Consider the following 26,306-nt stretch of genomic DNA (forward strand, 5'->3'; position numbering starts at 1 on the left):
AGTATGTATGTAGCATGTAGTATGTATGTAGCATGCATGTAGTATATATGTGTTATGTATGTAGCATGCATGTAGTATGTATGTAGTATGTATGTAGTATGTATGTAGCATGCATGTAGTATGTATGTAGTATATATGTGGTATGTATGTAGTATGTATGTAGTATGTATGTAGTATGTATGTAGCATGCATGTAGTATATATGTGTTATGTATGTAGCATGCATGTAGTATGTATGTGGTATGTATGTAGTATGTATGTAGCATGCATGTAGTATGTATGTAGTATATATGTGGTATGTATGTAGTATATATGTGGTATGTATGTAGTATGTATGTAGTATGTATGTAGCATGCAGTATGTATGTAGCATGCATGTAGTATATATGTAGTATGTATGTAGCATGTAGTATGTATGTAGCATGCATGTAGTATGTATGTAGTATATATGTAGTATGTATGTAGCATGTAGTATGTATGTAGCATGCATGTAGTATGTATGTAGTATGTATGTAGTATTTTTTTTTTTTTTAACTTTTAACACATTAGCCGGATGATGGGATTACTACTGTCCCATCATTGGCTAATGTGTCAATCACTGTCATGGTAGCAGGCATCGCCAGATGGGACTTATAGTCCCATCGGACGATGCTTGCACAGACCCCCGGACATCAGCACAGCCCCCCGGCAGGCCGGTACAGACCCCCACAGGGTGCACAGACCACCGGCAGGCCGGCACAGCCCCCCGGCAGGCCGGTACAGACCCCCACAGGGTGCACAGACCACCGGCAGGCCGGCACAGCCCCCCGACAGGCCGGTACAGACCCCGGGCAGTCCACACAGCCCCCCGGCAGGCCGGCAGAGACCCCCGGAAGGCCCGAAATGACGGCGCATCATGATGCGCACACACCGCGCATCATGATGACGTCATTTCGGCTGTCAATCAACTTTGAACTTCCGATTCCGATGCCGACTTCCGATATTGAAAAAATATCGGAAGTCGGTATCGGAATTCCGATACAGCAAGTATCGGCCGATACCCGATACTTGCGGTATCGGAATGCTCAACACTAGTCGTGGATGAGGTGGAGGAAGAAGAGGAAGAGGAGGAGGATGATGATGGAGATGATTATTTAGGGGAGGAGGATGCTTCTCGTGGGGCAAGAGAAAATGTTGGCTTTGCAAGTCTGGTACAGGGTTTGTGCGTGACTGGAGGGATGTGGATTTGCCAGAAAGTGCTCCTCCACCCAGCACCCTCAGTGCATCATTGACACCGGGAACATTGGCCCACATGTCAGATTATGCCTTGCAGATCCTAAAAAGGGACCCCCGCATTGCCAAAATGATGAACAATGATGACTACTGGTTGGCCAGCATCCTGGATCCACGCTATAAAGGCAAATTCCAAAACATCATGCCACAGGAGAACCTTGGCCTAATATTGGCTAACAAACAAGCTACTCTGGTAAACCGGTTGGTTGAGGCATTCCCAGCACACAGCAGCGGTGATGGTTCTCACACGAGCCGTAGGGGCCGGGGGCAACTTGGAAGCGGTGTTGGTGGTGGACACATCAGAAGTGGCATTGGAGACAGAGGTTTCATGACCTTGTTGTGGACTGATTTTTCAAGTCCCGCTCACACGACTGGTAATACTGCATCGATTGAAAGTGACAGGAGACAGCACTTGTGAAGTATGGTTACAAACTACTTTTCCTCCCATATCGATGTTCTCCCTCACAGGTCATTCCCATTTGACTACTGGGCAGCTAAACTGGACACCTGGCCTGAACTGGCACAATATGCCTTACAGGAGCTCGCTTGCCCAGCTGCAAGTGTGCTATCGGAAAGAGTCTTCAGTGCAGCTGGATCAATCCTGACAGAAAAAAGGACCCGTCTGTCGACCCAAAATGTGGATGATCTAACCTTCATTAAAATGAACCATGCATGGGTTTCCAAGGATTTTGTCCCACCTTACCCTGATGACACATAGGTTGCCAGAAAAATTGTTTTCTTTGGTCCGCCTGTTCCTGGGACTTGACCAATTTTGCCTTTAGCAGCAGGTGAATGTTCCACATCAACATATGCCATTTTGTAAACCTCCCTAACTGGGCAGCCTCCTTCCCCCAATGGCCGGGGTCACCATCAAGCGTACACAACCGTGCGAGTGCCATTGCCCTGGACAGGTGGGTGGGCCGACTCGTGGGCGTGGGCACTGTCACAGGGTCCCTCATAGTGCAATGAAGTGTTCCTGACGGTGGTGGTGCACACCCGCCGTCAGACACACCGCCGTACTATGAGGGGCCCAGTGCCAGGGCCGACGCCCACGAGTGGGCCCCCCTTGCTTGGACAGGGCCCCAGCATTTGCAATGTTTACCTCTCCCTGCTCCTCCACTGTGTAGTCTGGGCTGTCAAATCCATCACTGGGACTGGCACTTCAAATTTGGTGAACTGATAGAAGATGATGGTTAAGACGTAGCTATGTCCTGTCCCGTTGTCCGGGATCCAGCTTCAGATGATCAATGGCTTCCATTTCTTATGGACGTCGACTCACAATGACATGCGGTGGTGGTCTCTCATCAGCTTTAACAGTTTTCCCACCCACAGACGTGTGACATTCCTGCACACATTTTTAAATGTGCCCTCCCTCTCATGCCAATCCAATTGAATTGCCTCTGGCCTGTGGCTTCTGTGTTTTGCACTCCAAAGTTACGTGACAGATCATGATAGGCAGTGAGCACCATGTTTACATCTCTCCCTGTGATCAAAATTGGATGGATATGAGTAACGGCGATGGGATCAACGGTACTGCGATACAGCAACACTTTCTTCACAAAGAAAGGTTTTTGCTGTGTCCACACAATAATTAATTGAGGGTCAGCATCGCCTCTGAGAATTGTGATGGAAGTTGTTCCCATGAATAGTAATTCGTAGATTTCTGCAATCACTAGACTTTAGGTAAATAATTGTATGCATCTAATTTCCTATTGCAGAGAGTCTGGGCTGTCTTACTGAGACAGAAATATAAATGAAGATTTAAAAATACCACCAAAAGTGTATCATGGTGTACGCTTGAAATACATTTCCTTTTTTCTAGTTTTTAGATTGTTGTGTAATCCATGCAGAGAACACGGAGATTTTAAATGTTTAAACTATGCTCTATATACCTGCTATCCAGTGATAATGTACCCTATCTCAACTTTGTACAATCTGGTCTAATCCATACTGGGCCTGAGACCGTCTGAGCCTGCCTCATGATATAAAGACATAGGTTTTTAATGTGTAAACTATGCAACATATATACGTGTTATCCGGTGAAACTGTACCCTTTATCAACTTTCTCGAATCTTGTAGAATCCATACTGGGCCTGAGAACGGCTGCAGAGCTGTTAAGCAAGCTACAGCACCTGTGGTTTGGACACGTAATGTTTTGCATTTTTTCTGGAATGGCGGTTAGGCCGAAATCAGGAATTGCTGTTGACCTGCATTTACTGGGAAATCTTCGGTGACAGCGAATTATTGGAATCCCAGATCCCCATCACTAACGGTGTTCAGCAGGTTATCTGCACCTGTAAGCGACAAAAGATGGTCCTTTTAGTGTAGCGCGCATGTAGCCCCGGACATGGAAGGCCATGATAGCCCTGTTATTGCTCGATCGCACGTGCCAGAGCCTCGCGTATCCCTCTAGTAAGCTTTACGCATACCGCAGGGGCATGCCGGAGTCTCGTTCGTTAACGGAATAAAGCTGACAAATCGCTAGCACAACTACAAACGGACATACCACACCACACACGCACAATCGACAAAGCTTTCAGTGTGTGCATCTTTTTTTGAGGTGGCATGGTTGTGGTTTCCCGGGTGGAGTCCAATTAAGCCTCAGGCTCCACTCCTGGTGGTGCCCTTTTGGACATTCCTTTAAGGTTCAGCTTTGCAATCATAATGCCCCCGGAAAGCAAACACTTTGGCTTCATGGACGCTGTTTGGAGGTTCATGGGAATAACGCCGTCCGATCGCCAGTTGCCATAATTTATTGGTGAGAAGTACAACGGTATATGATCGTGTTCATTTTCAGATTTTGTTTTTTTGGGTTTGGTTTTTACATTTTTAGTCCAGACTTTCTTGACTTCATAAGGGCATGACAAGCCTTGTTCTGTGTCTCCTCCACCTCCTCCTTTTACTCCTCCACCTCTTTTGTAAATGTAGTTGCCCTTTTCCATATGTTATTTTTGGCTTCTGAGCATTTTGTCGCCTTTGGGACACCTTTTAAGGTGTTTTGCAATTGTTTTGTATGTGTTAGTATGTGTTTGTGTTTGCCTGCCATTGTTTTCAGTGTGGTTCGACGAACATTCAACGAACTTGCCTCCTGTGCGACGAACCAAAACACTAGCGGGGTGGCTCAACACTACTCATGATATATAGACATACATTGTTAATGTTTAAGCTATGCTATAGATACCTGCTATCTGATGATACTGTATACTTTGTCTACTTTTTATATTCTTGTCTAATCCATACTGAGCCTGGGAGTGTCTCTGTGTGACTAATGGAATATATATGGAGATTGACAATTATCCTTTGACTGAATAGAGCTGTACACTTCTGATACAGTACCATATATGTGATGTTATTTTGTGTCTATTTTGTGCTAAATTTGGAAGTTTGGTGGAAGAGGCCGCGGACGTGGGTGTGGAGGGGCCAGCTGGTGCTGATGGTGGTGGTGCATCTGCTGGTAGTGGCAAAATCACAATAGCAGCTAAGGCAGGAGGTGTTGAGCCTGCGTCATGGTCTGTCTACAGAACACCTGGAAGGCTACCTTTCCTGGTAGTAGGTTAGCCGTTTTTAAAGCCGGAGCATGAGGAACTGGTTTGGGCTTACATTGCCGAAACAGACTCCAGCAAATATGCCCTCCTCTTCTGAAGTTTCAAAAAATGCAAGGACTGAGTCGTCAAGTGCTGGCTCCTGGTCAGGAAGAACTCCTTTCCTTGTCTCCTGCACCCCCACCCAAAGTGAATGATGCAGCAGGCCACACTTCACATTAGTCCATGTAGCTCTTTTTATCATACCATGCATGGGTTATCAAGTCAAATCGTGAATTCCCCAGTCCAAGATGAATTTGACATGGAGTGTGGGTGGCCAGGCAGGGCAGTGGGGTTAATCGGTACCGGGACGGTGTCTCCCTGGGATGTGTCACAGTGGTGGTGACCCGTTCCGTGTCCCTGGGCGTCTATGCAAAGGGGTGAATTACGTTTATAGGTGAATGATACGTGACGCCACCTGTGGTTTCTGAGTAGATTGACCAGCGCTGCAGTGGCGCTTCTCTGGGACAGAAGTTGTGGTGCAGCTAAGATGTAGAAGCCCTGCACAGGTATGGCCATTGTCGCAGGCATGAAAGAGTTGGTAGATGGTGTGCAGTGCAGGATGTAGCAGAGCTGTGTGCCAGGCGCAGCAGAAAGAGGACAGACACAGTCGTGCAGTTCCTTTACCTGTACTTGGTAAGTGCCGTCCAGGACCCAGAGTACAGATGGAGAAGGAGTTGGTCAGCCTGGAAGCCAATTTGGAATTCTCTCTCTGCAGATAGGTAGTGTGGCCTCCGTTCTAGCGCTTATCTGAGGTACTCGCAGTGCTGAGTTCAATGAAGTTCCCCCTGTTGACTCTCTCTTGGAACTTTCTCGTATGGCAGGCAGCCGTAGCCTTTTCCTTCTGGCTCCCACACGTCGCTGCTGGGGCCTCCGAGCCTTAGTTGGGTATAGAGCATTTACAGCTGCTACTTCCTCCGGTTTCTGCTGCAGGAACGTCAGTGTCCCTACAATCTCGGAGACTGGAATCCGGACCATGCGCTCAAGCTAGAAGTGAGCCTTAACTCTGCTCATCCTCCAGCTCCCCTTCTCACGTCCACACACTTCCCCTTCCCTTCACAGACTGCCCTAACTTACCTCCTCTCGACCACAGACAGCAGCTCCTCAGCAGTCAGGTTCAGAGGTCTCCCTGCTGGCCTGGAGTGGGAAATGTGTTGTGTGTTGGTTTAACTGCTAGAGAGATCCTTCGTTGCTCCCAAGCATGACATCACACTCCGTAGGAGGAAGGTAATGCCACTGTGGCGACCGTACTCCTGGGGGCGCCACAAGTGCACTGAGGCCCAGCCACTGCTAGATGATTCTGCTGGTACATTGACCCAGACCACTACATTCCCCTCGCACTCTACACAACCTGAATGTGACCCAGATGAAACTCAGGTTACCCTTCCCATATACTGTACCACCTTACACGGTGACAAAAAGGAAGGTGCAGCTAAAAGTGCAGGTTTGGCCCACCCACCGTCAGACACACTGCCGTACTATGAGGGGCCCTGTGCCAGTGCCATCGCCCACGAGTGGGCCCCCCTGCTTGCTCTTCATCACAGCACTTGCAAAGTTGAAATACTTACCTCTCCCTGCTCCACCGCCATGACGTCTTCCACGTTTCCTGACAGTGATATTCTGATCAGAGAGCGCAATGAGATCACGTCTGTACGCCCAGACTAGTACAGGGATTCCCTAGTGAGGAGACTTATTTGAGGAGACTTATTTGTTTTTAATGTTGGGACAGCATTTTATGGGGAGCACTATACTCTGGAGAATTGTATATGGGCCCCACCATACACTGGAGCATTCCAAAGGTGGACATCAGACACTGAAGCAGCATTTACAGGGCTCATTATACACTGTGTTCCAAATTATTATGCAAAAAATATTTCCTCATATTTTCTCTAAATTACCTATATGAATTGTGGTCATTGTTATTTTCCAGTCACACTCAAAATGCATGTTCCAAATTATTATGCACAGCAGAGTTTTCAATCATTTTATTTTTATTTTGAACAAAAAAATGGTCAATTGTGAAATTATAAGCATTATCAGCTTATTACACAATGAAATCAAACAGTTTTCAAGTCAAAACTTTATTCTAGGTGATGTTACATTTGCACATAGGACCCCTTGTTCGAAAGAAGCGTGTGAACTCTCTCATCCATTGAATTTGTCAGTTTTTGGATGGTTTGTGCTTCAATTGTTTTGCATGTGGACAGAATACCCTCCCAGAGCTGTTGCTTAGATGTGAACTGCCTCCCGCCATCATAGACGCTCCTTTTGATGATGCTCCAGAGGTTTTCAATGGGGTTGAGGTCAGGGGAAGATGGTGTGGCCACACCATAAGTTTGTCCTCTTTTATGCCCATAGCAGCAAGAGATGCAGATGTGTTATTTGCAGCATGAGATGGTGCATTATCATGCATGAAAATGATCTTGCTGCGGAAAGCACCGTTCTTCCTCTGGAACCATGGCAGGAAGTGCTGTTTTAGAAACTCCACATAGATTATGGAGTTCATCTTTACCCCTTCAGGGATCCTAAAGGGACCAATAATCTCTCTCCCCATGATTCCAGCCCAAAACATTACTCCACCTCCTCCTTGTTGGCGCCTTAGTCGTGTTTTCAAGGGGTGTCCATCAACCAGCCATCCTCCAATCCATCCATCTGGACCATCGAGCGTTGCACGGGACTCATCGGTGAACAAAACAACTTGGAAGTCAGTCTTCATGTTTCGTTTGGCCCACTGGAGCCATTTCTGCTTGTGTTCAGTGGATAGAGGTGGTCGACAGGATGGCTTACACACAGCTGGAAACCTCTGAAGGACCCTGCATCTTGTTGTTCGGGGGACGTTGGAGGCACCAGCAGCTTCAAAAGCTTGTCTGCTGCTATGACAAGGCATTTTTGCAGCTGCTCTTTTAACCTGACGCAATTGCCTGTTGGAAAGAGTCCTCAGTTATTCCTTATCAGCACACACACGTGTGTGCTGGGAATCAGCTACATACTTCTTGATTGTGCGATGATCACGATGAAGTGTCTTGGCAATGTTGATTGTGGTCATGCCTTGACCTAAATACTCCACAATTTGTTGCTTCTCAGCAACCGACACATCCTTTTTCTTTCCCATTTTGGCAAAAAATGTAGGCTGCTTAATAATGTGGAACAGCCTTCTTAAGTAGTCTTGCCTTTATTTGGACACACCAGCCAAACTAATTTGCACAGGTATCTGCAATTGCTTTCAGTGATATAAAGAGCCCTGACACACTTCCTTTTGGAAGTGCATTGAGCAGCAAGGTGGTGTGCTGGTAAAAGGGGAAAAAAAAACAAAAAAAAAACTCTTTTAAATCTTCTTCCTGAGCGAGTGTGAACGAGCTGAGTGTGACCTGAGCGTAAGTGCGAACTGTGGTAAGTGTGTGACTTGAAATTCAGTGAAGAGGTATTTGGAAAACCTATAACAAATACCTGTGTGAGTTGCTGAATTGTAAGTTGCTGAGTGCTTTCTACCTGTTCAATTTTTGCGGGGCTTTGGGGGCTTGTTTAACCTATATTATCTCTCTTCAGGGTTAATCTCTTATTTTACTATCTGTGTTTTTAAGGGTTAACTATATTGCATTTAAATCTTGAGGTGTAACTATATTCACAAGGGGTTAATTAAGGGTGGGAGTTCATACAGTAATTAAGGGTTTATAAGGGGCAGCTGGTTGGGGCTCAACTCCTTTTGGAAGTGCATTGAGCAGCAAGGTGGTGTGCTGGTAAAAGGGAAAAAAAAAACAAAAAAAAACTTTTAAATCTTCTTCCTGAGCGAGTGTGACCTGAGCGTAAGTGCGAACTGTGGTAAGTGTGTGACTTGAAATTCAGTGACTTTAGATTCAGGGAGTTTCCAAGGGAGGTCTTACTGAATTGCTGTTATATTAATACTTTTTTTTTTTTTTAATTTATTTTTGCTTATCTTATTGTCTGGTGCAATCCCCATTAGGATGTGCTCCACTATTGCCAATGCCATCCAGTGCACGTCTTGCCGCATGTATGAAATCCTTGAACAGCCGGTCGAGGGTGCATACTGCTGTGCAAGATGTGAGCACGTTGTGCATTTGGAAGCCCAGATACTGGATCTAAATGTGCAGCTGGCAACACTGAGATCCATAGACAATATGGAAAGGAGTCTTCTGCTCACTGAGCAGACGCTCAATGGGATAGATGGGGGGGGATGCTAGGTTGGAGCTGCAGGACAATGAAGCAGCTAGCTGGGTGACAGTTAGAAGGCGGGGTAGAGGGAAGAGCACCAGGGAGGCTAGTTCTGATCTGGCACACCCCAATAAGTTTGCTAAGTTGGCAGATGAGGGGAGTGTTAGTGCAGGAGTAGCACTGCTGCAGCAAGGCATGTCCTCTGAAAGCCGGAGGAGTGTCTGCTCCAGTAAGGGGGGAAATAGGAGAGCAGGGCAGGCCAGACAGGTTCTGGTAGTGGGAGACTCAATTATTAGGGGAACAGATAGGGCAATCTGTCACAAAGACAGGGATCGTCGAACGGTGTGCTGCCTACCTGGCGCTCGAGTCCGACACATCGCTGATCGGGTTGACAGATTACTGGGAGGGGCTGGAGAGGATCCAGCGGTCATGGTGCACATTGGCACAAATGACAAAGTTAGAGGTAGGTGGAAGGTCCTTAAAGATGATTTCAGGGAATTAGGCTGTAAGCTTAAAGCAAGGACCTCCAAGGTGGTATTTTCGGAAATACTTCCTGTACCATGTGCCACGCTAGAGAGGCAACGGGAGATTAGGGAGGTTAATAAGTGGCTCAGGAATTGGTGTAGGAAGGAGGGGTTTGGGTTCCTGCAGAACTGGGCCGACTTCTCAGTTGGCTACAGGTTCTACGCTAGGGACGGGCTGCACCTCAATGGGGAGGGTGCAGCTGTGCTGGGGGAGAAAATGGCTAGAAGGTTGGAGGAGTGTTTAAACTAGGGACGGGGGGGTATTCCTTTTTTAGGAGGGGAAGACAGTGCAGATAGAGACCTGGGCACAAATAATGACATTGGGGGTGGAGGTGGCATGGGGGGTGGGGTTAGAACAGTTAATAATTTAAGAAAGAATAGAGGTACAGAGAGATACATAAAGTGCATGTATACTAATGCCAGAAGCCTCGCCAACAAAATGGAGGAATTGGAGTTAATGTTGTTGGAGCATAATTATGACATGGTGGGGATATCGGAGACATGGCTGGATGAGAGCCATGACTGGGCGGTTAATTTACAGGGCTATAGTCTGTTCAGAAATGACCGTACAAATAAGCGAGGGGGAGGCGTGTGTTTATATGTAAAATCATCCTTAAAACCCATTCTTCGTGATAATATATATGAATCTAATGAAAATGTAGAGTCCCTGTGGGTAGAGATAAGGGGAGGGGGGAAAAATAATAAATTACTGATAGGGGTTTGTTATAAATCTCCAAAAATAATGGAAGCTACAGAGAATATCCTCATAAAGCAAATAGATGAAGCAGCGACTCAAGGAGAAGTCATTATTATGGGGGACTTCAACTACCCTGAAATACATTGGGGAACCGAAACCTGCAGTTCCAGCAAAGGTAATAGGTTTTTGACAACTATGAGAGACAATTACCTTTCACAACTGGTTCAGGACCCAACAAGAGGGGGGGCACTGCTAGACCTAATATTAACCAACAGGCCAGACCGCATATCAAATGTAAGGGTTGAGGGTCACTTGGGTAATAGTGATCACAAATTAATAAGTTTTCATGTATCCTTTAATAAGATGTGTAGTAGAGGGGTTACTAGGACACTAAACTTCAGGAAGGCAAATTTCCAACGGATGAGAGATGATCTTGGTGCAATTAACTGGGACGATATTCTGAGACATAAAAATACACAAAGAAAATGGGAGACGTTTATTAGCATCTTGAATAGGACCTGTGCACAATATATACCGTATGGGAATAAACATGCGAGAAATAGGAGGAAACCATTATGGCTAAATAGAGCTGTAAGGGGCGCAATAAGAGATAAAAATAAAGCATTTAGAGAATTAAAGCAAGTAGGTAGTGATGAGGCATTAAATAAATACAGAAGATTAAATAAATTCTGTAAAAAGCAAATCAAGACAGCAAAGATTGAGACAGAGAGACTCATTGCCAGAGAAAGTAAAAATAATCCCAAAATATTCTTTAACTACATAAATAGTAAGAAGCTAAAAAATGATAGTGTTGGTCCCCTTAAAAATAGTCTGGGTGAAATGGTGGTTGAGGATGAGGAAAAAGCCAATATGCTAAATGACTTTTTTTCAACAGTATTTACACAAGAAAATCCCATGACGGATAACATGATCAGGGATAAAAATTCTCCATTAAATGTCACCTGCTTAACCAAGCAGGAAGTACGGCGGCGTCTACAAATCACTAAAATTGACAAATCCCCGGGCCCGGATGGGATACACCCCCGAGTACTGCAGGAATTAAGCACAGTCATAGATAGACCACTATTTTTAATCTTTAAAGATTCCATAATAACAGGGTCTGTACCACAGGACTGGCGTATAGCAAATGTGGTGCCAATATTCAAAAAGGGGACAAAAACTGAACTTGGAAATTATAGGCCAGTAAGTTTAACCTCAACTGTGGGTAAAATCCTGGAGGGTTTTCTAAGAGATACTATACTGGAGTATCTGAAGAAGAATAACCTCATGATCCAATATCAACATGGGTTTACAAGGGACCGTTCATGTCAGACTAATCTGATAAGCTTTTATGAAGAGGTAAGTTCCGGACTGGACCAAGGGAATGCAGTGTACGTGGTGTACATGGACTTTTCAAAAGCTTGTGATACGGTGCCACACAAAAGGTTGATACATAAAATGAGAACAATGGGGATAGGGGAAAATATGTGTAGGTGGGTTAAGAGCTGGCTCAGGGATAGGAAACAAAGGGTGGTTATTAATGGAGCACACTCGGACTGGGTCACGGTTAGCAGTGGGGTACCACAGGGGTCAGTTTTGGGCCCGCTTCTTTTTAACATATTTATTAATGACCTTGTAGGGGGCATACAGAGTAGAATTTCAATATTTGCAGATGACACTAAACTCTGCAGGGTAATTAATACAGAGGAGGACAATTTTATATTACAGGAGGATTTATATAAACTAGAAGCTTGGGCTGATAAATGGCAAATGAGCTTTAATGGGGATAAATGTAAGGTCATGCACTTGGGTAGAACGAACAAGTTGTATAATTATGTGCTTAATTGTAAAACACTGGACAAAACAGTCACTGAAAAAGACCTGGGTGTATGGGTGGACGACAAACTCACATTTATTGGCCAGAGTCAAGCAGCTGCTGCAAAGGCAAATAAAATAATGGGATGCATTAAAAGAGGCATAGATGCTCATGAGGAGAACATAATTTTACCTCTATATAAGTCACTAGTGCGACCACACTTAGAATACTGTGTACAGTTCTGGTCTCCGGTGTATAAGAAAGACATAGCTGAACTGGAGCGGGTGCAGAGAAGAGCGACCAAGGTTATTAGGGAACTAGGGGGTCTGCAATACCAAGACAGGTTATTACACTTGGGGTTATTTAGTTTGGAGAATCGAAGGCTTAGGGGTGATCTTATTACAATGTATAAATATATGTGGGGACAATACAAAGACCTTTCTAATGATCTTTTTACTCTTAGACCTGTGACGGGAACAAGGGGGCATCCTCTACGTCTGGAGGAAAGAAGGTTTAAGCATACTCACAGACGCGGATTCTTTACTGTAAGAGCAGTGAGACTATGGAACTCTCTGCCATATGATGTTGCAATGAGTGATTCACTACTAAAATTTAAGAAGGGACTGGATGCCTTTCTTGAAAAGTATAATATTACAGGGTATATACACTAGTCTCCTTAATATTGCGTTGATCCAGGGAGCTAGTCTGATTGCCGTATGTGGAGTCGGGAAGGAATTTTTTTCCCCAATGTGAAGCTTACTGTTGCCACATGGGGTTTTTTTGCCTTCCTCTGGATCAACATGTTAGGGCAAGTTAGGATAGGATATGGGTTGAACTAGATGGACTTAAAGTCTCACTTCAACCTTAATAACTATGTTACTATGTTACATCACCATCAATGAGTTTAAAGGACAAACAAAAAAAATTCTAACCTTATCACTCCTAAACTCTTTTTGCATAATAATTTGGAACACAGTATACACTAGAGCATTAGAAATGGGGCCCATTATATATAGAGCATTATTTGGGCCCATAAGACAGTGCAGCTTCATCCATAGGGACCAACATATACTGTAGCATTATGTGGAGCTCATCATATACTGTTTCAAACATTATATGGGACCAATGATTCTGTATGGTGAAATACATGGGCCTCATTACTCTGTATAGCGCACTATGCGGTGGCCATAATACTGTATGGAGTAAGATACTGTCCGTTTTTGGAGCTATTGGAGAATTTAAAATGGATACAGTCATGAGATGTAAAAAGTGAAGTATTTTTCATTGTACTATACCGCTATTTCACTGCCGTATCGGAGCATCATGAGTTGTGGTATGTGTTAAAGGGGCGCTCTTTGGCCCAGGGCACATGAAAACCTGGAGCCAGACCTACCCCCCCACAAATTTAGCCAAATAACCCCCATTTTTCAGTGCGTAACTAGTATTATGAAGTAAATTAAGAAATTAAGGTTGAAAAGCTTCAGTAATAAGATTTGATGTTTTGGGCATTCAAAAGGGCACTGTAGGTGTGTTTCCTGGCCTCCACTCCATGCTGACTTTTCTTCCCCATTGACTTGCATTGGGTTTCGTGTTTCAGTCGGCCTTCGACTTTTCACAAAAATCGGCCGATTTCGTTCGACCCGACTTATGCGAAAGTCGGGTTTCATGAAATCCGACTCGACCCAAAAAAAGGCAAAGTCGCTCAACTCTAGTGGAAACCCCCCAATTCTAACTCCAACCATAACCCCAACACACCCCTAACCCTAATCTCAGCCCTAACCCTAGCCCTAACCCTAGCCATAAGCCTAGCCATAACCCTAATGGGAAAATGGAAATAAATACATTTTTTTAATTTTATTATTTTTCCCTAACTAAGGTGGTGATAACGGGGGGTTTGATTTACTATTTATAGCGGGTTTTTATGTTTGGCAGCTGTCGCACGCTAAAAGACGCTTTTTATTGTAAAAATAGTTTTTGCATCACCACATTTTGAGAGCTATAATTTACCATATTTTTAACCACCGAGTAATGTAACGTCTTATGATTTTGCGGGACCAGTTGACGTTTTTATTGGTACCATTTTCAGGCACGTGACATTTTTTGTTTGCTTTTTATTCCGATTTTTGTGACGCAGAAGGAACAAAAACCAGCATTTCAAGAATTTCTTTTGGGGGGTACGTTTACACAGTTCCACGTGCGGTAAAATTGATAAGGCGGTTTTATTCTTCAGGTCAGTCCGATTACAGCGATACCTCATTTATGTCTTTTTATGTTTTGGCGCTTTTACGCAATGAAAACAATTTTATATAAAAAGTAATTATTTTTGCATTGCTTTATTCTGCGAGCTATAACTTTTTAATTTTTTTGCTGATGATGCTGTGTGGCAGCTCGTTTTTTGCGGGACAAGATGACGTTTTCATTGGTACCATGGATATTTATATTCGTCTTTTTGATCGCACGATATTGCACTTTTTGTTCGGTGGTATGATAATAAAGCATTATTTTTTGTTTTGTTTTTTATTTTTATTTTTTAAGGGGTTCGCTAAAGGGGTTAACTAATGGGACTGTTTTATAGGGCGGGTTGTTACGGACGCGCCGATACTAAATATGTGTACTTTTATTGTTTTTTTTTTTATTTCCAAAAAATGAATTTATTAGGGAATTTTTTTTTTTTAAATTTATTTAGCGATTTTTTTATAAATTATTTTTACACTTTTTTTAACTTTATTAAGTTAAGTGATGTCCCCCCTGGGACAGTGATGTCCCAGGGGGGACATCACTGTCATGTGTGAGATTGCTGATCTGACACATTACAGATCGCTGTGAAAGATCAGCGATCTCACACAGGCACTGCAGGAGGGTTCCTCATGCCTACACTTTGCAGTCACTGAGGAAGCCGGCTCCCTGCAGGCCCTCGCCGCCATATTGGATCCGGGGACCTGCAGGGAAGGAGGACCCCGGAGCAGCCCAGCCCAACGCGCTGCTTCGGGGGGCTCAGGAATGCACGGAGGGAGCCGCCTCCCTGCCGATGCTTCCCTAAACCCCCAGTACACTGCAATCGTGTTTGATCGCAGTGTGCCAGGGGTTAACATGTCGGGGGCGGTCCGTGACCGCCCCTGACACATAGTGCCGGGTGTCAGCTGTGATAATCAGCTGACACCCGGCCATGATCAGTGACGCTCACCCCATGAGCGCCGCTGATCGCTATGACGTACTATCCCGTCCATGGGCATAGGGGCCCGGGTCCCATGGACGGGATAGTACATCAGATGGCAGAAAGGGGTTAAAAAGACTCAGCTTTGCCAATAAAACCGATCATGACACAACCTATGAGGGTACTCAGGCTTATATAGTTAAAGAAGTTGATATACTTTACTCATATCTCTGCAGCTCTGTCACTACTGGCTTCCTGCTGTGGTCGGCGTTGTTTGTCGCCGCCCAGCTCCATCATGTGACTCATCACTGCATAGCCAATCACCGCAGGGTGCCTGAGCATGCTCACTGGACCCACTGTTCAAAACTGCCATTTTGCTTCAGCCAGCGGTGAGGAGTGTGTATGGCGCTAGAGATGGTACCGTACACACTGCATACCGCCATGTCCGACACCATACATACATACTTACCTGTCCGGGAGGAGCGTTTCCGCTGCGCTTCTCTTCGTCCGGAGACCGGAGTTGGAGTGCGGCCGGAATCGCGCTGCGCATGCGCGATCCGGCGCCATTTTATTGAAGACACACTTGCGGTGTGTCTTCAGCAATGTGACGCCGGGCTGGAATCGTGCATGTGCATAGCGCGATCCGGCGCCATTCTACTGAAGACACACTTGCAGTGTATCTTTAGCAATATGGCGCCGGACAGCGCTATGGGCATGCGCGATTCCAGCTGCACTCCTGCCCCGGCCTCCAGCAGAACAGCGCTGGAGCACAGGAAAGAAGGGTGAGTATAAATGTTTGTTTTTTTTTAACTTTTAATAGGAGTGAGGGGACCATGCAAACCACGATAGGGGAGGTGAGAGGACCATGCATACAAGGATAGGGGGGTAAGGGGGCCATGCATACCAGGATTGGGGGGTGAGGGGGCCATGCATGCCAGGATTTGGGGATGAGGGGTACCATGCATGCCAGGATTGGGGGATGAGGGGTACCATGCATACCGGGATTGGGGGGTGAGAGGACCATGCATACCAGGATTGGGGGTGAGGGGGCCATGCATACCAGGATTGGAGGGTGAGGAGGCCATGCATACCAGGATTGGGGGGTGAGGGGGACCATGCATACCAGGATAGGGGGTGAGGGGTACCATGCATACCAGGATAGGGGGGGTGAGAAGACCATGCATACCAGGGACCATGCATACCAGGATAGGGGGGTGAGGAGACCATGCATACCAGGATAGGGAGGGTGAGGAGACCATGCATACCAGGATAGCAGGGGTGAGGGGACCATGCATACCAGAATTGGGGGATGAGGGGTACCATGCATACCTGGATTGGGGGGATGAGGGGGACCATGCATACCAGTATTGGGGGATGAGGGGACCATGCATACCAGGATTGGGGGATAAGGGGGACCATGCATACCAGGATTGGGGCATGAGGGGTACCATGCATACCAGGATTGAGGGATGAGGGGTACCATGCATACCAGGATGGGGGGTGAGGGGACCATGCATACCAGGATTGAGGGTGAGGGGGCCATGCATACCAGGATTGGAGGATGAAGGGTACCATGTATACCAGGATTGGGGGATGAGGGGGACCATGCATACCAGGATAGGGATGAGGGGTACCATGCATACCAGGATTGGGGGTGAGGGGTACCATGCATACCAGGATAGGGGGGGTGAGAGGGCCATGCATACCAGCATTGGAGGATGAAGGGTACCATGCATACCAGGATTTGGGGATGAGGGGGACCATGCATACCAGGATAGGGATGAGGGGTACCATGCATACCAGGATTGGGGGTGAGGGGTACCATGCATACCAGGATGGGGGGGTGAGGGGACCATGCATACCAGGATTGGGGGTGAGAGGGCCATGCATACCAGGATTGGAGGGTGAGAGGGCCATGCATACCAGGATTGGAGGTTGAGGAGACCATGCATACCAGGATAGGGGGGGTGAGGAGACCATGCATACCAGGATAGCAGGGGTGAGGGGACCATGCATACCAGGATTGGGGGATGAGGGGTACCATGCATACCAGGATAGGGGGGTGAGGGGACCATGCATACCAGGATGAAGAATGGGGTGCCATGCATACCAGAATTGGGGGGGAGGGTACCTTGCATACCAGGATAGGAATGAGGGGTGCCATGCATACCAGGATAGGAGGGTGGCAGCACATAGCAGGATAGGAGACCATATACCAATAAAAATGCTCTCCACCCGGGTGTAGAACGGGTTCATAGCTAGTTTGATATAGTTTTTCATACTATCCTTAGTGAAAAAATGACCAAGTATAGGATTGACAAGGGTACAGTTTGGTGGATTCATAACTGGCTCAGCGATCATCCTCAAAGAAAGGTAATAAATGGTTGCACATCCAATTGAACAAGTGTTTCAAGTGGGGTAACACAAGGCTCTGTTCTGGTCCCAGTGTTGTTCAACATTTTTATAAATGGTCTAGATAAGGGAACTGAAGGTAAACTAATCAAATTTGCAGATGATGCAAAGCTGAGAGGGATAGCTAACACTAGACAACAAAGTGAAAGGATTCATAAGGATCTAAATAAGCTTGAACAATAGGCAGTGACTAATAGAATGATATTCAACAGGGAGAAATGCAAGATTCTACATCTGACAAGAAAAATGAAAATGACATCTACAGAATGGGAGAAATAGAAATAAGAAAAGCATGTGTGAAAAAGACATGTGTATACTAATAGATCACAGACTGCAAGAGTAAACTGTGTGATGCAGCAACAAAATAGGCAAACACAGTTCCCGACCTGTGACACAGCGTATGCGTCATGAAAGTCGGTGCCAATCCGACCTGTGACGCATATGCTGTGTCATGGGAGGATCGCGTTCCTGCGGGTCGGGTGACTGGGGTCACTGAAAGATCACCCAACCTGCAGGCACAGGACCCGTTGTGCTTCACCCCAGGGGGGGTGGCTTTGCCCCCCAATGTCTACGATCGCTCTGATTGGCTGTTAAAAGTGAAACAGCCAATCAGAGCAATTGTAATATTTCACCAATGAAATTTGGTGAAATATTACAATCCAGCCAAGGCCAATGTTGCAATAGCATCGGGCATGGCTGGAGACCAAGATCCGAGCCCCCCCCACCGGCTGACGGGGGCGATCAGCCCCCGCCACTGACTGACGGCAGCGATCGGTCGCCGCCATCACCTTCTGCTCCCCCTCCCCTGCCCTCTGCTCCCCCCACCTTCCGATCACTGTTCCTCACCCCCAGTTCCTCATGAGTCGCAGTGTCGCTCCCGGTGTCCATCCTCCCTCCTTCATGGGCGCCGCCATCTTCCAAAATGCTGGCTGCAGATTCATTCATTCATTGCAGGTTCATTTTGATCACTATGATAGACCCAACAAATTTTTAACAAATAAACGCAAAAATTATCAATCTAAATTTACCACTACCATGAAGCCCAATATGTCACAAAAAAGATTCTCAGAATCGCTAGGATCCGTTGAAGCGTTCCTGAGTTATTACCTCATAAAGGGACACTGGTCATAATTGCAAAAAATGGCCAGGTCATTAAGGTCAAAATAGGCTGGGTCATGAAGGGGTTAAGAGAAGCATAGGGTCTAGATCACATGAAGTAATTATTTCCCTCTACCCCTCCTTGGTGAGGCCTCATCTGAAATACTGTGTCAAGTTCTGGGCATCAGATTTTAAAAAAGACATTGAAAAACTGGAATAGGTATAGAGAAGCGCTATTAGGATGGTGAGTTAAAAGATCTCGGCATGTTTAGCTTGCAAAAAAGAAGTCCAAGATCAGTCTTAATAGCTGTCTACAAATATCTGAAGGGCTGTCAGAGGGATCATCTTTTTTCTCATGTGCACATGAAACCATGGAATGAAACTGAAAGGGAGAAGATACAGATTAGATATTAGAAAAAACTTTTATGGCCCTGAGGGTGATCAATGAGTGGAACAGGCTGCCAGGAGTGCAGACTGATAATAAAGTTTAATTAGCAGAAGGAAAAAAAAATTCAGAGAGATTCTGTGCAGTGCACTTATCATCTCTGTCCCATGCCCCAGATACAATTGCCTAGCGACTAGTGTTGAGCATTCCGATACCGCAAGTATCGGGTATCGGCCGATACTTGCTGTATCGGAATTCCGATACCGACTTCCGATATTTTTTCAATATCGGAAGTCGGCATCGGAATCGGAAGTTCAAAGTTGATTGACAGCCTGACGTCATCATGATGCGCGGTGTGTGCGCATCATGATGCGCCGTCATTTCGGGCCTTCCAGGGGTCTCTGCCGGCCTGCCGGGGGGCTGTGTGGACTGCCCGGGGTCTGTACCGGCCTGCCGGGGGGCTGTGCCGGCCTGCCGGTGGTCTGTGCACCCTGTGGGGGTCTGTACCGGCCTGCCGGGGGGCTGTGCCGGCCTGCCGGTGGTCTGTGCACCCTGTGGGGGTCTGTACCGGCCTGCCGGGGGGCTGTGCCGGCCTGCCGGGGGGCTGTGCTGATGTCCGGGGGTCTGTGCAAGCATCGTCCGATGGGACTACAAGTCCCATCTGGCTATGCCTGCTACCATGACAGTGATTGACACATTAGCCAATGATGGGACAGTAGTAGTCCCATCATCCGTCTAATGTGTTAAATGTTAAAAAAAAAAAAAAATGCTACATACATACTACATGCATGCTACATACATACTACATACATACTACATACATACCACATACATACTACATACATACTACATACATAACACATATATACTACATGCATGCTACATACATACTACATGCTACATATATACTACATACATACTACATACATACATACTACATATATACTACATGCATGCTACATACATACTACATGCTACATACATACTACATATATACTACATACATACTACATACATACTACATGCATGCTACATACATACTACATGCTACATACATACCACATACATACTACATACATACTACATACATACTACATGCTACATACATACTACATATATACTACATGCATGCTACATACATACTACATGCTACATACATACTACATATATACTACATGCATGCTACATACATACTACATGCTACATACATACTACATATATACTACATACATACTACATACATACTACATGCATGCTACATACATACTACATGCTACATACATACCACATACATACTACATACATACTACATACATACTACATGCATGCTACATACATACTACATGCTACATACATACTACATATATACTACATGCATGCTACATACATACGACATGCTACATACATACTACATATATACTACATGCATGCTACATACATACTACATGCTACATACATACTACATATATACTACATACATACTACATGCTACATACATACCACATACATACTACATACATACTACATACATACTACATGCATGCTACATACATACTACATGCTACATACATACTACATATATACTACATGCATGCTACATACATACTACATGCTACATACATACTACATATATACTACATGCATGCTACATACATACTACATGCTACATATATACTACATACATACTACATACATACTACATGCATGCTACATACATACTACATGCTACATACATACCACATACATACTACATACATACTACATGCTACATACATACTACATATATACTACATGCATGCTACATACATACTGCATGCTACATGCATGCTACATACATACTACATACATACTACATGCTACATACATACCACATATATACTACATACATACTACATACAATACATTCATACAATACATACATAGACATACAGTACATATAACATAGAGTAACATACTTACCAATACTTGTCACATTGTTCCCCGAAGCCATTGTCTTTTACAGAATAAATATTAACATAACAAACCACAAAAATGCTCACCCACGATCCGAAGCAGTCCACGAGTGTGTCCCACGACGATCTTGGGTAGAGAACTGCAGCATCAGCTGTTGCTGCCGTTCTCTACGGGCTGCAGGAATCCAATGACGGAAGGTAGGTATCCTTCCGCACTGTATTCCTCCGCCACTTAAAAAAAAAAAGTCCCTAGTCTCACTTTATGCCATTGCTGTGTGGGAAATTCCCACACAGCAATGGCATAAAGTGAGACTAGGGACTTTTTTTTTTTTTAAGTGGCGGAGGAATACAGTGCGGAAGGATACTTACCTTCCGTCATTGGATTCCTGCAGCCCATAGAGAACGGCAGCAACAGCTGATGCTGCAGTTCTCTACCCAAGATCGTCGTGGGACACACTCGTGGACTGCTTCGGATCGTGGGTGAGCATTTTTGTGGTTTGTTATGTTAATATTTATTCCGTAAAAGACAATGGCTTCGGGGAACAATGTGACAAGTATTGGTAAGTATGTTACTCTATGTTATATGTACTGTATGTCTATGTATGTATTGTATGAATGTATTGTATGTAGTATGTATGTAGTATGTATGTAGTATGTATGTAGTATGTATGTAGTATGTATGTAGTATGTATGTAGTATGTATGTGGTATGTATGTAGCATGCATGTAGTATGTATGTAGTATGTATGTAGTATGTATGTGGTATGTATGTAGCATGCAGTATGTATGTAGCATGCATGTAGTATATATGTAGTATATATGTAGCATGTAGTATGTATGTAGTATGTATGTGGTATGTATGTAGCATGTAGTATGTATGTAGCATGCACGTAGTATGTATGTAGTATATATGTAGTATGTATGTAGCATGTAGTATGTATGTAGTATGTATGTAGCATATATGTAGTATGTATGTAGCATGTAGTATATATGTAGTATGTATGTGGTATGTATGTAGCATGTAGTATGTATGTAGCATGCAGTATGTATGTAGTATATATGTAGTATGTATGTAGCATGTAGTATATATGTAGTATGCATGTTGCATGCATGTAGTATATATGTAGTATGTATGTTGCATGTAGTATATATGTAGTATGTATGTTGCATGTAATATATATGTAGTATGCATGTTGCATGCATGTAGTATATATGTAGTATGTATGTTGCATGTAGTATATATGTAGTATGAATGTAGCATGTATGTAGTATGTAGTATGAATGTAGCATGTATGTAGTATGCATGTTGTATGTATGTAGCATGTATGTAGCATGTAATTTTTTTTTTTTACATTCAACACATTAGCCGGATGATGGGACTACTACTGTCCCATCATTGGCTAATGTGTCAATCACTGTCATGGTAGCAGGCATCGCCCGATGGGACTTGTAGTCCCATCGGACGATGCCTGCACAGACCCCCGAAGCCGGCACAGCCCCCCGGAGCCTGCACAGCCCCCCGGCAGGCCGGCACAGCCCCCCGGAGCCGGCACAGCCCCCCGGCAGGCCAGCACAGGCCACCGGAGCCTGCACAGCCCCCCCGGCAGGCCGGCACAGACCACCGGAGCCTGCACAGACCCCCTGGCAGGCCGGCACAGCCCCCCGAAAGGCCCGTACAGACCCCAGAGAGGCTGTACAAGGGAAAAACAGGATTTTTCTTATTCCGATACCGGAAGTCCCATAGACTTGAATGGGACTTCCGGTATCGGAATCGGCGATACCGATACTTTTTTTTAAGATCGGCCGATCCATTCCGATCCGATACTTTGAAGTATCGGACGGTATCGCTCAACTCTACTAGCGACACACCTGGACTAGGGTATTATTCAGAGTGCTATGCTATGTATAAATGCTATGTATTAGTAAATTTTGCTATGTTTTTCAAGATTTCAATGAGTGTTCCAAATCTATTTCTTAACCCAGGGCCCAGCATTCTATCACAGAGTGCCCTACAGCTAAATTCTAAACCAGATGGGTCTTTCCAGTATTCATCAAGCTACCATAGCAACCAGGCCATTGCATTGGGTGAAACATCAGCAGTGCAGTTACACAGCCGCAACAGTCAACCCAGATCTACTATACAAAGCTACAGTCAAGTAAGTGGTCAAGTGCATTATCTATATATTTTTGTGTTTAAAGCCCAAACAATATGCACCGTAATCAGGTTATTATTTCTTTATTTACTGTCATTGTGTAGGATCTGTAACAGTGAAGATCTAAGCATAATTATTTTGTTTTTCTTATAGCTGAATCTACAGTATCTTATTTTTATTAATTTTTAAATTGGCACAGCATTTTGGACTAACCTTCATAAGAAATCTTTTACAAAGCAAAAAATTCCTTACTTCTTCTTAGGCCCCTTTCACACATCAATATATTTCCAGTACCGGAAAAAACGGTATCGGAGATATCCTTGTCCATGTGTCCGTGTGTGTACTACACGTGTGGCAACCGTGTGCCACCCGTGTGCCACATCAGTACAACACGGTCAGCTGCTGGGGAAGAAGCCCTTCAGTAAGCGCTGTTCCCCGGCGGCTGGTGCTGAAGCGGGCTGTCGTCATTCTCCCCTGCTCTGCCGGCGAGCAGAGGAGAATAATGAGCATTTTATTATAGTCCGAACAACAGCAGTTGGGGGCTTTTGGGACTGTTACCCGCATACTCCACACCTACTGTTGCTGTTATTAGCGACAGCAGGTAAATAATATGGAGATTACAGAAGCATGCCAAAAAAATAGTTTTTAAAAATATTCAAATAATAAAAAATATAAAGTTTAAATGACCTCTCCTTTCACCCCATTCAAAATAAAAAAAAATCAAACGTACACATATTTGGTATAGCTGCGTTCAGAATCACCTGATCTATCAATAAAAAAGGACTAAAAAGGCCAGAATGGTTTTTTTTGGTCGCCGCAACATTGCATTACAATGCAATAAATGGTGATTAAAAGATCATAACTGCACCAAAATGGTATCAATAAAAATGTCAGCTCAGCACGAATAAAATAAGCCCTCACTTAACACAAGATCACGAAAAATGGAGATGCTATGGGTCTTGGAAAATGGTCCAGTTTTTTTTAACAAACTTTGTATTTTTTTTTTTTCACCACTTAAATAAAAAAGAAGCTAGACATATTTGGTGTCTATGAACCTATACCTGACATTGACATTTCCATGTGTGGTTCCACTATTACTCCCAAGCAACATGCCCGCTGTCTTGGGGTCATACTTGACTCTGAGCTTTCCTTAGCCCACCACATCCGATCACTGGCTCGCTCTTGTCATCTGCACCTCAAAAACATTTCAAGAATTCGACCTTTTCTTACATTTCACTCCACAAAAACTCTTACTGTTTCTCTTATTCATTCTCGTCTCGACTATTGTAACTCTTTTCTAATCGGTCTCCCTCTTACCAAACTCTCCCCCCTCCAATCTGTCTTGAATGCTGCAGCCAGAATCATATTCCTTACCAATCGTTATACCGATGCCTCTACCTTGTGCAAGTCATTACACTGGCTACCCATCCACTCCAGAATCCAGTATAAACTTATTACCCTCACCCACAAAGCACTCCATGGCTCAGCACCACCCTACATCTCCTCCCTTGTTTCAGTATACCACCCTACCTGCGCCCTCCGTTCTGCTGATGACCTGAGGTTAGCATCCTCAATAATCAGAACCTCCCACTCCCGTCTCCAAGACTATACACGTGCTGCGCCAATTCTTTGGAATGCACTTCCCAAGTCAATACGATTAGTCCCCAATCCCCACAATTTTAAGCGTGCCCTGGAAACGCATTTATTCAGACTGGCCTGCCACCTCAACACATTAACTTAATCTATCCCTGTGTGGCACAGCCAAAAGTTTTACCATAGCCAGGTTCCCTGCATCATGTTCCCACATGCTTTATGCATCCATTAGCCCTCTGTGTCTGTACTGTCACACACTTAACATTATGGCTGGTTCATACAATCAGGGCAATTGTTACCACCCAACTTTCGTGTCTACCTTTTTCCTCATAGATTGCAAGCTTGCGAGCAGGGCCCTCATTCCTCTTGGAATCTGTTATGATCTATGTGATTATTGTTATGCTGTAATGTCTATCGTCTGTACATGTCCCCTCTGAAAAGTAAAGTGCTGCGGAATATGTCGGCGCTACAGAAATAAAATTTATTATTATTATTATTATGAGCTCGTAATGAGTTGGAGAATCATAATGGCAGCTCAGTTTTAGCTTTTGGTGATCATGGTAAAAAAAATCCCCAAATCCTTTGAGGAATTGCACCTTTTTTTGCAATTTCTCTGCACTTAGAATTTTTTCCCATTTTTTAGTACACAATATGGTAAAACTAATGATGTTGTTCAAAAGTACAACTCTGGGAATAAGCGGAGCAAAAATTAAAAAGGGCAGGATCTTGAAGGGGTTAAAGATAAGCTAATTGGTAATTTTTGAGTTAAAGATGGACTCAAAATCAACTCCCAAACCTACTGTCAGTTTTTTAGAAGAAACTTTCTTCCAGCAGTGATACAAGAGAAGATGTGAACTTAAAAAAAAAATATGATTTTTATACAGGATAATGCTCCATCGCATACATCAAAGTCTCCACTGCTTGGCTAGCTAGTAGAGATGAGCGAATATTTCAATGTTCAGCTCGGATTGCGATCACTGAATTTGCAATATTCGCCGATTAATTCGTTGAATATTCACTGAACACCATTACAGTCAATAGGAGGCAAAAAGAAACACATGCACAACACTTTATAAAGGCCCCAAATGCTGCCAAAACAAATTAAATGAGGGACAGACACCAGGAAAGTGGCGTCAATTCACCCACAATACAAATTTTAGCACGAAACTGCAGCAATCAGCCAGGTAAGAGGTATTGGGGTCTGGTACAGCATTTACAACATTCAATTGAACGTCACAGTAAGACGAGGTGGGTGAGAGATGGGTGTAGGCCCCCTTTGCTGGGAGCCCTGATACCACATGCAACACCTTTACCTGCTTTCATGCTGAGCCACACTCAGGTGGCACAAATATCAGTTTTGTAGACTACCATTGTCAAAATTTTTTAAGGATAGTAACATGGGTATTTGAATCCAAGGAAGTGGAAGCCTGAAGGTGTCAGTAGCCTACTGCTACAGGCAACATGCATGATGGAGACCCAGCCAGGAGTGTTCACATTTCAAA

The 26,306-nt window shown here is 44.5% G+C and overlaps 1 protein-coding gene across 6 annotated transcripts in view; it reads left to right on the plus strand.

The window, feature by feature from the left end:
* Nucleotides 1–26,306, plus strand: part of CTNND2 (catenin delta 2) — a 3,465,616-nt gene that overhangs the window by 526,512 nt on the left and 2,912,798 nt on the right. For all 6 annotated transcript variants that reach the window (XM_073587627.1, XM_073587626.1, XM_073587628.1 and 3 more), the window contains one exon: nucleotides 23,042–23,214. In XM_073587627.1, the coding sequence (XP_073443728.1) occupies nucleotides 23,042–23,214 (173 nt within the window). The remainder of the gene's footprint in view (nucleotides 1–23,041; nucleotides 23,215–26,306) is intronic.

This window comes from Dendrobates tinctorius, unplaced genomic scaffold (genome assembly GCF_039654945.1).
Source record: "Dendrobates tinctorius isolate UK_male_01 unplaced genomic scaffold, ASM3965494v1 ptg000100l, whole genome shotgun sequence".
Classification (NCBI taxonomy): Eukaryota; Metazoa; Chordata; class Amphibia; order Anura; family Dendrobatidae; genus Dendrobates; species Dendrobates tinctorius.